This window comes from Sitodiplosis mosellana, unplaced genomic scaffold (genome assembly GCF_009176505.1).
Source record: "Sitodiplosis mosellana isolate CC-2019 unplaced genomic scaffold, AAFC_SMos_1.0 Smas_scaffold_6226, whole genome shotgun sequence".
Classification (NCBI taxonomy): domain Eukaryota; kingdom Metazoa; phylum Arthropoda; class Insecta; order Diptera; family Cecidomyiidae; genus Sitodiplosis; species Sitodiplosis mosellana.
The window spans coordinates 3,499,211-3,512,654 of NW_022601467.1; the positions used below are offsets into that span (position 1 = coordinate 3,499,211).

A 13,444-nucleotide genomic window follows, 5' to 3' on the forward strand; every position below is an offset into this window, starting at 1 on the left:
TTCAAACATCGAATAACTGCTGCAAATGAATTTTATAAAATAAGCTCTTTTTCATCACTGATACAAACGCACATCTATAGAGAGAATGAGCGAGAGGGACACTCTCACTCTTTTGTAACGACACTGTTTGCCATCGTTACTTCTGTGTCGCGTTGCTCTCTGCTTTGGCCATGCTCTTTGAGTCCCCCTCCCACATCCAGAACAAATTCAATATTAATATGTTGTGGTGTAACCCTCAGCCAAACTCTTTCGCTTACAGACAACGCGCCCGCTACTTCCATCGATAATAATTGCAAATGATAATTTCTCCCCTTTTTATTCATGACGTGCGGTCGCATCAAACTAGCGCCAATCTCTCTTTCAATCATCTAAATTTCGAAAGAGAAATATTTTCACCAGATACGCTTTTTTTATCATCGAATCATGCACCCTTTTTTGTCGCTCTCGTGTCGTGTTTTTTTTCACTCTCTCTTCAGTTTGACGGAGAAAACGAAACAAGAAGTAGTGCACTGTGAACAACAAGTAGCGAGCAGTGGAATCAAGTGTCATTTGCCAAAGGTCACATTGATTGTGCTGCAGCAGAGAGCGAGCCATGTTGGAAGGGAGGGAATGGAAGTCTTCCGGGCCAAAGGAAATCAACGTTGAATGACAAGCAATTGGAATTTAGTCATATGCGCTGTTTCAGCATACACTCAAAATCTAGATCTTGCTTAATTTCTGTTACGTTCACTGTTCACTGTTCACCGACCGAATAGATAATCTTATTAAGCGCACTGGAAAAATGGCACTTGTCAACAGCCAACAGCCAACCAAACATAGCACCCGTGAAGATTTCTTCTTTTTGCTCGTCTTCACTTTGAAAACGAGTCGAGCGCGAGAGAAAAAACAGCGCGAGAAAAGAGAAAGAGAGTGAGAAAAAAACACAAATAACAATAAATTGTATACATTGCACACATCGATGGGCTGAATAAATATTGCCATTTAACACGTTTGCTCGACGAACTCGGAATTCGATGTGAACATTTTACATAGGTGTGCTAGTCGACTGCTGTTGCTGTTGTTGTGTATTAGATTTACTTCTTTTCTTAAATATCAACAATTTGCACGCTTATATAATTTCCACGACTAATTCATACCGTACTGGAAATATATTTTCTTTGCATTGGAAACATAAGACGCGCGGTGTAATCAAAAATCTAGGCGCGCATATAGCTCTCTCTCTCTCTCTCTCTCTCTCTCTCTCTCTCTTGCAATCACACTGTACTTGCTGTGTAGCCCATTCTCGACTAGCTCGCATTTCCAAGTAATTTTCAGCCAATGTTGCGTAACGCAACCCAACACAAAACACACACTTGCAAAATGCATATCATTTGTTTATGTACGAACGAGCGAACAAACTTAGTCGGCGAAAATTCTATTAGAATCATAATCGAATCAAAATATTTCATTTATGTATTATCTATTTATTCACTCATTCAATTTACTGTGCACTTAACTTAATTTGATTTTTATGTTTACACATTCGGAGGCATTGTCAAACACACACGTACCCGTTGTGTTAGAGTGTATATGTCGTGTATTGACAGCGAAATCGAAGAAGAAGAAGAAGAAGAAGAAGAAGAAGAACAGTAAAGAAACGGAGACCGAGCCATGACAAGAGTGTATCGTTTGTTTTGACGATATCCACGAATCGCCAGATTCCACATCGAAATTCCTGCCTCCGTGTGTCTTCACACACGTCTCACTCTATATCTCGGTGTCTTCTTCATATTGACGTTAGCATTCGGTGTTGCACGATTGTAATCGACTGATCCGTGTGCATGTTCACCTCGATACTCCACTCTCATTCCATCTCTCCCTCTCACTCGCCTCTTCCTTTCTTTTTTGTTCACACTCTCCCTTTCTCATTCATTCGTTCGTTTACTTCGTGGAAAATTCAGTCAAATTGACAAGGTGCGCTTCAGCCAAAACACTCACTCGAAACGAAACAATAATAGAAATAAAAATGCACAAAAGCGAAATAATGTGTAAATATTTTGCATGAAATATTTATTTTTATTATATAATTCATGGCAGACACAAGCCATCGTATGCACACTGAACAACATGTTCATTCGATAAGAATATGGCAGTCGTTTAGCGCGCGTTCGTCTCCCCCTCTCTTCCTTTGCCAGCGCCATACGTTTGCGCGCGTTTTTCACTAGACAATTACCATTTTTGCGCGAAGCTAAACGAGCAGCTCCATTTATTTCATTTGACATAACGGTGGGCTAAACTGGATCACTGTGCATCGTGTGCCACTCAACGCAAACTTTATTCGTAAAAATAATAATAATAATCAAAAAAATGACGAATTGAGATGTATTTCACCTCGGCTGGCACACACATATAACATCCAGTGAGCTCAATTAAATTGAAACAAATTTCAAAGAAAGTTCTGATGCAGTTGTCAACTGGTCCGATCGAATCGGAGTTGTTGATTGGCGAGTTCGTTGGTTTGTTTGTTTGTTTGTTTTTCTCATGCAGCACATTCGTTTTCACCGTTCGTACAAATGCTATGCAGATTGCAGATAGCAATTTTCAATCGTTCATAACTATGATATTTATGCGAAAAATAATCTGGATCACTGTTGTTGCTGCTATTGCTGCCGCTACAGCAGTAAGGTAGAGTGAAGTGGTATTCGGATTTCTATAAATCGCGACTTCACAATTCTTCGTCTCTAATAAGTCCACGTTATACCGTCTAGAGAGCAATGCTAACATATCGGTACGGTGCATATTATATTCTAATTGTTATTGCACTTAAACTCGTTTTTCCATTCATTCTTGAACGTTTTCGTTTTTTTTTTGCTCCACCCACATCATTCCGTTTGCTGGTACGGCTCTTCTTCCACGATTTTTTTTTCTCTCAACGTTCTTCGTTCGCTTGCTCACTCACTCGCTCGATCGTATCGAGGATTGAGCGCGCGCGAAGTAAAAAACACGGCAGTAGAATGAAAGGCGAATCGAATAACATGTTCGTATTATATTTACAATGCAAAAGAAAGATGGTGAATTGTAATATATTGCATTTTTCCATCCGATAATTCCACTATGCTGCCATAAACCATTTTTTTCGTCGGCACTTTTTTTGTTCGCTTTCGATTAAAAATCCAAAAGTTAATATTAAAGAGTTGCACGACGAAAGAGAGCGAGAACGCGCGAGAGATGCAAAAGAGAAATGAAAAAGAAAAAGAAGAAGATGAGGACGACAACGACAACAACGACGACGACGATGAAAAAATTGTACGTTTGTTTGCACCTCAACAGAGACTCTTATACATTGAACGCAGCGCGCAACATACACTTGAATTGCAATAAAAGAAGAATTTTTTTTAGAAACAGCGAGAGAGGCGACATGGAAATGGAGCAAACCCGTTTTGCGTAACCATGCACTCACATCATACACATACACATACACACATACACATACACATATACAACTTCACACCTTCGCATTTATCAAGTTGAGAATAAAAAAATCCACATGTATATATCAGTAGATGGGAAAAAGGGAACGAAAGCAAGCGAAAAAAAATTGGAATGCTACAAAAAAAGAAGAACACGTTGGATGGCAGACGAATGAAGATTTTATACTCTACTTTGCATATAATACCGTCGTTTTCACGTAAAAATGAACGCAAATCAAGCACTTCTTGTCGCGAATGCCGCTAATGCTGCGAAGCTTATCGCACTCCCCGATAACAACAACAGCAGCAACAACGCAACCATGGAACACAATAATGGCACCGTTTTCACATTATCGAGACCGTTTGACCATCCACAATACCCATTTCGCATTGGACTTTATGGCGTGCGTGTATCAGCGAAAGATGATCGACTTAGGCCACAAATGCGTTTGCTTAGCTTTCCGATTAGAGCACCGAGACGGGGAAGGGTTGAATGCTTTTCGTATTTTTTTTCTCGCTTCATTCATTTGGTTTGAGGTCACATTTTACGACTGCCTGGTGGAATTGATTCGTGTAGGAAAACACGACTACGTCAAAAATGATGAATAATCCATTGAAATGGGAAGGAAAATGTGTGGAAATTTTCAATGTTTCGGTAGCATGGAGTAGATTTTTTTTGCCAAGGTGTCATTGTCATCGCCATCGTCTTCTACGTCGTCGTCCTCATCGGTTGCGTATGCGGATGGAAATCGGTTGTGAAAACTGGAGTCAGTGTAAAACCCTGGCGCTCAGGTTAAGGAAGAAATGAAATCAACTGGATTCTATGCTCAAAGTTCTTATATCGTGTAAGTAGGCGAGACTGTGCCAAAAGAGGAATATGCCAAGAACATCATATATTTTCAGTGAAAACGAAAGATAGAAGAGAGAGAGAGAGAGAGAGAGAGAGATATCTACGGAGTGGAAGCACACGAGTAAGCCGAACAACCAAAGAAACCAACGAATGAATGAATGTACGAAAAATTTGCGAACGAGTACACGAATAATAAGCATATTATTATGAAATAGAAACCACGAATAACATAAACTTGCATTTCGTTCGCCGTTCGCACATTCGTTGAAGATTTCCCGTTCAATATCATATACACATATCCTGGAATTTGACTAGCTTATACCGAATAACGACGAACAACGATATACATACATCAACACACACACACACACACACACACACAAATAAGCGCCCGCGTACGCTGCTCCAAAAGAAAAATGTATATATAAAATATACACGATCGCGCTAATAGTAATAATAAACAATCAGCATAAAAGGAGCTTTTCAACACCTATTCGATGAATGAATTGTACGAACGCTGTGCACGTCACTTACATCCATATGCCAGCGCCACACGTTCCACAGTAATTGCACGTGAATAAAACGTATAAAAATATCTGTCTACTTGTTGTTTTTTTTCACTCAATATCTCTCTCTATCTCTTTCGGTGCTCGTCGCTGATGATTTGGCCCATTGCAAATGTGTGCTTTGTACTTTCATTGCCGCCGCCCGTGTGAGTTAGGGCAGAATGTTTGATTTTCCACAATTCAAATGCAAAACTGTTTAGCAGCTGCTTTATTCTCAACTAACGAACATAAATAAAATGTTAATTTTCATCGTTATTATACATATACGAGCGCAGTGCCACTCGCGGTTGGTGAGTAAATCGAAGTGAGAGAGACCGAGCCAGCACGAATGAGTAAGAATGAGTGAAAGAGAAAGATGGTTGGTATTTTGGCGGAAATATGCATCTGAAGCATATGATAAAAATGAAACTGAATTAGAAACGGTTGTCGTAAAGCTCGCGTGTTCCGGCGCATATATGTGATATAAAAAAAACGAACTCCAATTACTGAATACCAACCATATACATGATCTGTGTCGTCCGCAAAAGATAACCTGCTCAACCGACTCAATGAAATATGTAGTCGCTTTATGTTGGTCGCAAAACCTCGACAAAGGCGCACACCGAAAACGAAAACCCTCAGCTTGAGTTGAAAGGGGACCCATTCATTGCTTTGCCAACTCACAAATGCAATTAACAAAGCACACACACACACACACACACACACATTCCAACCAGTCTTTGTCAAACAGTAATAACACAATGCGTTTATTTCTTTTTTTCCTCTTAAATTTATCTCCCATCCCAACGAAAACGACGATGACGACGACAAAAAAAAGATCAACATAAAAAAGTACGCGGTGCAGCGATCACAAAATTTTTATTTATAATAATAAAGGGAAAAGAAATTTTGGGAAATTGTTGCGCATTCATGTCATACACACACAGATACAAAAAAGCAGCAACAACAACTCCAGTGACATTTCATCAAGTGGTTGTATAAATTATGGAAAAAATACCATCGTAATTGCCATAAGTAAAAGTGAAGTGAGTTTAGATAGAGAAAATAGCCGATTTGTTCAATGCCATTGTTCGCATCATCATTTTTACTGCAGAAAAAAAGGGGACTATGTGTTCGTTCGAACGACTCCTTTCCCTCATTCTCTCTCTCACTCTCTCATACACACCAATTTTTTTCCTCTTTCTTCTCTTCACTTCTTTTCAAATTCACCGTTGCTCGAACTTTCCAAAGTTTTCATACCCACGCACATCACAAGCATTTGCCTGACTTTTAACTAATTCACTAGGTAAACGTTGCGTAAAAAATCGTTACAGAATTGATTACCCTACACAATCAACTTTTTCTCAAAACTTCGTCAAATGTGAATTGTTACACGAGAGCTCTGCTCACTTTCTCTCTCTCTCTCTCTCTCTCTCTCTCACTCTAGCACCATCACGACGATGGATGTGCACCCGATGTGTTGATGTGTTATAGAGAACATATACCATTGAGCCAGTTTGCATCTTTTTTTCTGTCCCTCTCGCTCTTCCGTGCACAACACACCGTCAGCGCTGATGATGCTGCCGTCACTATATCGTGCATTGCTATACGCGCGCGAAAAAGTGAAGCACAGAAATAAATTATGATTACAAAACGCAGCCAATTTATTTATGTAAAAATGGTGTAGCAAGTGAACGAGGTCTCTCACAATCTGGCAGCTGAAGAGGAAGAATCACAACTTTTAAATAAAATAGGAAGCTGCTCCGTTTGCTCATGTGTGTGTGTGTGTTTGTGTGTATGGTTGCAAGACACAAGCATCCGAGTCAACGCGTATGTGTTTGTGTGTGTGAGTGAGTGTATGTTGCCGTGTGCTTCCATCATCTCGCTTATTCATACATTGAATAATAGCGTTTTGTTGCACGGCATCGCGGCTCCAATGGAACAGAACAAAAGAGCCAAGCAATTCACATTCGTAAATACCTTTAAATTTTTTATTTATTGACTTGCAGTTGATGCTTGAAATGATCTATGGAAGACGATTTACAGACGATTTGACTTAACGATGATTTATGCGAAATGCGTGATTTCCGCGATGAAAACCAAGCCATTTCGTTTGCCCCGTCTCCCCCAACGTCCTCATCGCGCTTTTGTGCGCTCCCACCTTTCCAGCACATTGCAATTTTTTAAATGATGATATCATAACTATAATTTGTTGAAACGAAAGTTTTTCAATGTGTTTTTTTTCCTGCATAAAATGCGAAGATATTTTTTAACAAACATAATTTTTTCGCTCATGGATTTTCATCACTTTTATATTTACCCGTTTTTATTCCTTTTATCGAGCTCTGGCGTTCTGTGTGTGAGAGAGGTGGTGATGGAGCGAATTCGTATGCATATTTTGTTGCGATGGAATTTAATCAACCGACAAACAAATTTTAGTTGATTAAACGTCTTTTGAATAAATTTTGGGATAAATTGATTCACTGGATTTTGGAGGAGGAGGTGACGAAGAGGAGGAAAGAAGCAATGGCTTGGGAACTGTATAAACTACAGCTTGCAGGTGTATACGGCCATTTGAAACGTAAACGAATGATAACCTAATCTCATATGATTTACATTCGGCCTACCATTTTTTTTCTGTCTGTCTTTTCGTTCTTTCTTTCTCCCGGCGACTAATCTCAAGTTCCTAGCAAAAGACTCTCGGTAAAGCGAACAATGTGTGGCGAATGTGATATTTTCGCATGCACTACGCATTATGATCTCTAAACTGTAATAATCGGGCAATGAATTTTCGGGCGCGTACGACACATCACAGCAATAAAATGAAGCATTAATTTTTATTTTTATATTTGTGCTGGGTTTTTTCACTTCTTTCCTTTATCTATATCTCTATCTCCATGTCTTTGTCTCTACGACTCGTTCTTTTTGTCTATTTTCATTCCTATTTGTCTAATTCCAATGGTGTTTTACTGCACACCACATATATACAAACGACACGACCATTTCGAACCCATTCTTGTTGAAATTCTCGAATAATATTTTTACATTTTTTTTTTGTCTCTTTCTCTTTTGCAGAAAGCTTGAGGGATTACTTTAGTAAATTTGGCGAAATAACAGAAGTTATGGTCATGAAGGATCCGACAACACGTCGGTCGAGGTAAGTTTGATTTATGAGCATCGTTATCATCATTATCATTATCGTTAATGTTATCATTTTGCATAAAACGGTTTTTGTAGAGGATTGTAGCTAGTGGCCCACAAAATGCTTTTAGTATGTGTGTGTGTTGCATGACGCTCTGCCTCTATTTCGCTTCAACTATCGCCACACCATTTACCATTCTTCTCCCCCCACTACCAAAACTTACCCAAAGCATTTGGCAAATAAAATCCATTTGATTTGTGTAGTTTTGATTTAAAACAATGCTTTTGTTTCTCTTCCCCTTTTCCATTTAATACTTAAACTATTGACTTTTTTCACTCACACTATCGCTTAATTCATTAAACCCAATATATATTCTGCAACGGTTATTCTCTTTTTTCTGTTGGTGGTTTCATGGTTGTTCCAACTTTTTTTCCAATATCCATTAGAAACTTATTGAATTTATACCAAATAGTCTTCATAAGTAGTCTTAAACACTTTATCGGAGTCATTCGTTCGTGTGATCGAATTTAAATATCTTCACATCCCCTCCTCCATTTGTGCTGACTTATAGTTGAATGGCATTAGGACTAGAATGTGTTACTACGTAGAACGTAATAGAATACTTAGGAAATGTGTAAGATTCGTTCAGAGCTTTTTACATTCAAAGACATAAGAAATGCCTGACAATTTTCGAATCATTTTTAAATCCTGGATGAAACTCTTTTAAGTACACTATGAAATGTAAGTAGTAAATGTACATGAAATTCATTTCTTAGAAGAGAACAACAAATAATGAAGAATAAAATGGGATGAATATTGAAAATTTACCTCTTGTTGCATCATCAATGATCTTTATACCTAAAATTTTACAGAAAAATATTGTAAAATATTCGTAGCTCAATAGGAGCATAACATGCTTAAAAAACGTCATACTTCTATCGAATAAGTTGGAAATGAAATCGGTTGTTTTAATCATAATAAATAATGAAATTCATCGGAAACTATAAGACAGATGTCATACACACTCCTTATCTCCTACATCACATAAATCAATCAGATTCAAGACATTCGCCTTTACTTCGAAATGAAAGAAGAAAAAAAAGCCCACAACAATTTGCATATATCTAAATTTATGAGATTTTGATGTTCATTTCATTTTTGGAAACGGTTCACATAATCATAATAAAAAGGGAAGTGCGATTAAAATGGATCAATGTAAAAATGCAACGTCTTGATTTGTTTTTTTATACGTGTGTGTGTGCGTATTCGATGACAACGAATTACGAAATATAAATATGACAAAGGTATAAAAATTATCCCATCATTTCATATTAGAATTGTTTCAGTCATGATTGATCGATACATTCGGAAGACAATTTTTGCAAAAAATGAACCAAGGTCGCTTTCTTCGTATACAAATACATTGGAAAGATTTGACGTAAGACGCCAAAACGCCTCTACGCGTGGAATGCTCGAGGCTGTCATCGTACACATTTTGAACACGAATTGTCGTTTACACAATCGCACTCACACAAATGAAGGCATCGATAGTGCCCGCACAATATATGTACGATGAGTGTTTTGAGTGTCCCTCGCCTAGAGTGCTGCGTGTCGTTTTTCTTCGTTTAATAAGCGATCTTGAATGAACAAACAAAGTCATTCCGGGCCATAATATTCGGTTTTCACACGTATACGATTTGAATATTTAACGAGATGAACAAAGAATAAAACAGCGACAACAACAACCGCAATGCAAACAGAACGCAAAAGCACACACGCGCTCGCATCGAACCAGGTTAACACCGCACTGTCGTGCATGTATTTATTTGTATTGTTCCTGTGACTTGATGGTATTTAGAAAAAATTACAGTGAAACGGTTTGTTCGCCTATGAGATGTAATTCCCATCATGTTTGACATCGCCCTTATTACATATTTTCAGCGAAAATGAAACAGCGTCTTTGCCAGGGAAAAAAGAGAAAAATAACCGGAAATCCAATGTATTTGTGTGTCATTTCCATTTTAATGGAAACTAAACTGAAACAAAAGTTTGCCATCTCTGCTACTGTGTGCCGTATGCCATACCATGTACTTCGTCGGAAGGTGAAAGGGTGCGGTAAAGAGGAATTGTAAATTTGAATAAAAACCCAACGCCGCTCAAATTTTTCGGCATCAAGATTGACGATAAAGAAATGATAAGCAATAAGTAAACATATTCAATTTTTTCTATGCATATGAAATAGTCCGTGGTTGGTTGTTTAGTGTTTTTTTCTTCCTTCCTCTACATGACACCAATCATAGCAAGTCAAATGTAGTAATGGAAGGTGAAATGTGAGAAAACCAAACTTTGGCAGCAAACCGTTGAAATTTGTTCTTATTTTTTTGTTTGTTTCGACACATTGAATCGATCCCATAGCGAACAACAACAGCAGCAGCAGCAGCAGCAGAAGCAAAAGTACCTTTCAAAATGTGTGAAATATGATGAAAAACTATTTGATGATGCGAAAATAAGATTTTTCATCCGGCTTTCGAATTCAACTGACAACCAACTATGATGAACAAATTTTATCTAAAGAATGAATCACGCGTGAAAACGAATTTCACAGGAAAAATATCAGTTTAAACGAATTCATCGGGGAAATATTCGGAAAATATCGCTTTTTCAAAGATTTTCCACTTCTTTTTTTATTTCGTTCGTTAGATTTTGGGAAAACTTTAAATCGGTATCATTTACCGTTTCAATCACCGAAACTAAAGTTTTGATGAGATTTTTTTATTCGTTTTTTTTATACGAGGCACTTTCCATGAAATGGTTTAAAGCATTGTTTTTGGTTTAGTATCAGCGCTGCTCTGGCCCTAACACTCTCTTACATCCACACAACCATTCACTTCAGTAGCCATAATGTCATATTGGTTCGCATTGTGCAATATATGAAAGACCCGAACGAACAATGAAAACATTTACGGAAGCGACAAAAGAACAAGTGCACACAAAAAGAGAAGAGCGAGAGCGAAAGAGAGAAAAAAAGAGAGACCGAGAAATAACGAACCTATACTGAGTTGATAACTCCGAAAGATTGTTGAGAGCATACACATAGTGACATGGCCTGCAAGTGAACGTGCATATGAACGTAGAATGAGTGCATTCATGCATCTTCACACGGATACAAAATTTTTTTTCTTCCATTTTTATTTTTTTTTTTTCAAACGAAGAGGAAGAAGCAGAAAGAGAAAGAGAAAAAAAACCGTATAACCGCACTATTCGCAGAGTGTTGTGAAAAAGCGCTAAAAATAAACATGCAAATAAAATGAAATAAATGAAAAGTGTATCCATGCATAGATCGTACCTATTTAAGTTGTGCAAACATACAACATACGGTGTGTGTGGTATGCTTTAGAAAGAGATCGTTCATTCTTGTCAGATATCTATTGGGGTGGTTGAACAAGTGGTGTAAGATTGTGTGAGCCAGAAAGTATTTCATTCAATGGTGGAAAAATGATGAGCTGAAAGCGAGCGAAAGAGAGTCAGAGACTGAGAAAGAATGGAAAGAATAGACAAGACAAGAATGAGAGAAAAGAGATTGGAGTGTGAAATAGGTGCCTTGCATTAAGCGAGAATTGGGTACGAAAACAAGCTAACCACAATTAGTGGAATGTGTTCCTTTTCGTATGGTTGTTGTCATTGTTGTAGTCACGTCATTTTTGCATGTAATTGTACATACATACACTTAGTAAGCATATTGCAAAGGACGATGTGCGTGCTCAAGTATAGAAATGGCTGTGGACTTGACACCCCAGCGACACACTACAACGACGCAGCAGAAAAATCAAGTGGAGGAATTGAGAAAGAAGAAGAAGAAGGGAAAGAGAGAGAGAGAGAGCAATGCAGATGAAATCAACTGGGCAAGAGATAGAGGGAGACAGAGAGAAAGAGTGAAAACTGAGCGGAAGCTGTAAGTGTAGCCAATGCAAAAGTGATAGTGAAAACAGTACAAGGCGAACGGACCAATAACGATAAACACTCAGGTGTACGTACAACGTAGTCATATTGCTTTGGCGTTGCTAGTTGCAACGGAAATTAATTTCTTGTGTTCGCTCGCTATATTTTTTGTTATTCGTCTTCTTGTAGATGCATGCCAGAATGAAAAAAGATTATTAACATAGAAAACGACGAGTGTACACATGTTCTGATGATGCATGCCATGGACGACGAATTATGTGCATACCGCTGCTGCTGCTGCTACTGGTGGTGCTGCAGCGACGTCAACAAAGCAAAATGAGAGAGACACGCGAATATCGTGCATTTTTGTCACTTTTTGCTTTGTTTAGCACATCCGTCACCTACACATCACACCATTTTGACTACTCGTTTTGTTCGTATTTTCTTACCCGAACCATCCTCAGTGATTCCTCTTTTCTCCCGTTCGTTCTCTGTCTCTGTCTCTCGAACGCTTTTTTTCTTCCTCCAACACTCTCTTTCGTTACTTATTGGTTGTTCCCTTTTATGTTTTACCCTCAAATAACTAAACACCATAGACACTCTAGCTTCTATGCAAGAAATCCAGCCTTTGCTTCCATTAATGGCCGAACAAAAGAAAATCAAGACCAAAATGCAGTAGCTACATTAGCACAAAATGTAAATAAAGCAAACAAATGTAAAATCTGCATCGAGCATATCACACACCCGTGCCAAATGCATCCCATTGCATCAACAGCACACAATAAAATGGCAAACTTGAGCAGACTTTTTAATTTACCATTCATTCTCTTTTCATCGGTGGAAGTAATCATCAATGGAAAATCTCTCCGTGCACAACTCCGTACAGTGCAAAAACCATCGAGAAAATCAACCATTTTGCAACACTCATTTGAAATTGTTCACAATCGAAATCGATTTTTACTATCTTGTAGGTCGTAAATTTGGTGTTCTTTTGAAAAATTCCTTCGTATTTTCCATCAATAAAGAGATAAGCGTTTCGTTTTCGTGTGTGTGTACTTGATTTGATTGCCACATTTTTCACTTTCATAAAGCAAAGTGTGCATATTATTTCGTTGGACTTTTTTTTGCATTGATTACGAAACATTTTATGTTGATGTATGTCGCACTCTCTCTGGGCTGGAATTCTAAGTCATTCCACCAAATTCCGATAACTCAAGGAAGAGTGGATTGTGTGAGAAATAATTCCGGTGGCACGCTGAAAAATAGTGAAATCTTTCTCTTTCACTCCAATATGGTCTTATGTACGAAAAAAATAATTCCGAATGATTTTGGTGGAATGACTTAGAATTCCAGCCCTGGTTTCATTTAAGCTTTGAAATGCATTAAATATTTCAAATTAGTCCTATTTTAAATTCTTAAATATTTCGGAACGTTTGGCGGAACATTTTCGGGGCAAGGTTAATTTGCATATAACACTTTATTTTTGGAAAAGAGAAATGGCACATTACATTTTCCCCAT

General features: G+C 38.0%; 1 protein-coding gene across 8 annotated transcripts in view; it reads left to right on the forward strand.

Annotated features, from left to right (window-relative positions):
- LOC129578623 (RNA-binding protein Musashi homolog Rbp6) overlaps positions 1-13,444 on the forward strand; it is a 380,177-nt gene that overhangs the window by 93,158 nt on the left and 273,575 nt on the right. For all 8 annotated transcript variants that reach the window (XM_055467457.1, XM_055467458.1, XM_055467451.1 and 5 more), the window contains exon 3: positions 7,920-8,001. In XM_055467457.1, the coding sequence (XP_055323432.1) occupies positions 7,920-8,001 (82 nt within the window). The remainder of the gene's footprint in view (positions 1-7,919; positions 8,002-13,444) is intronic.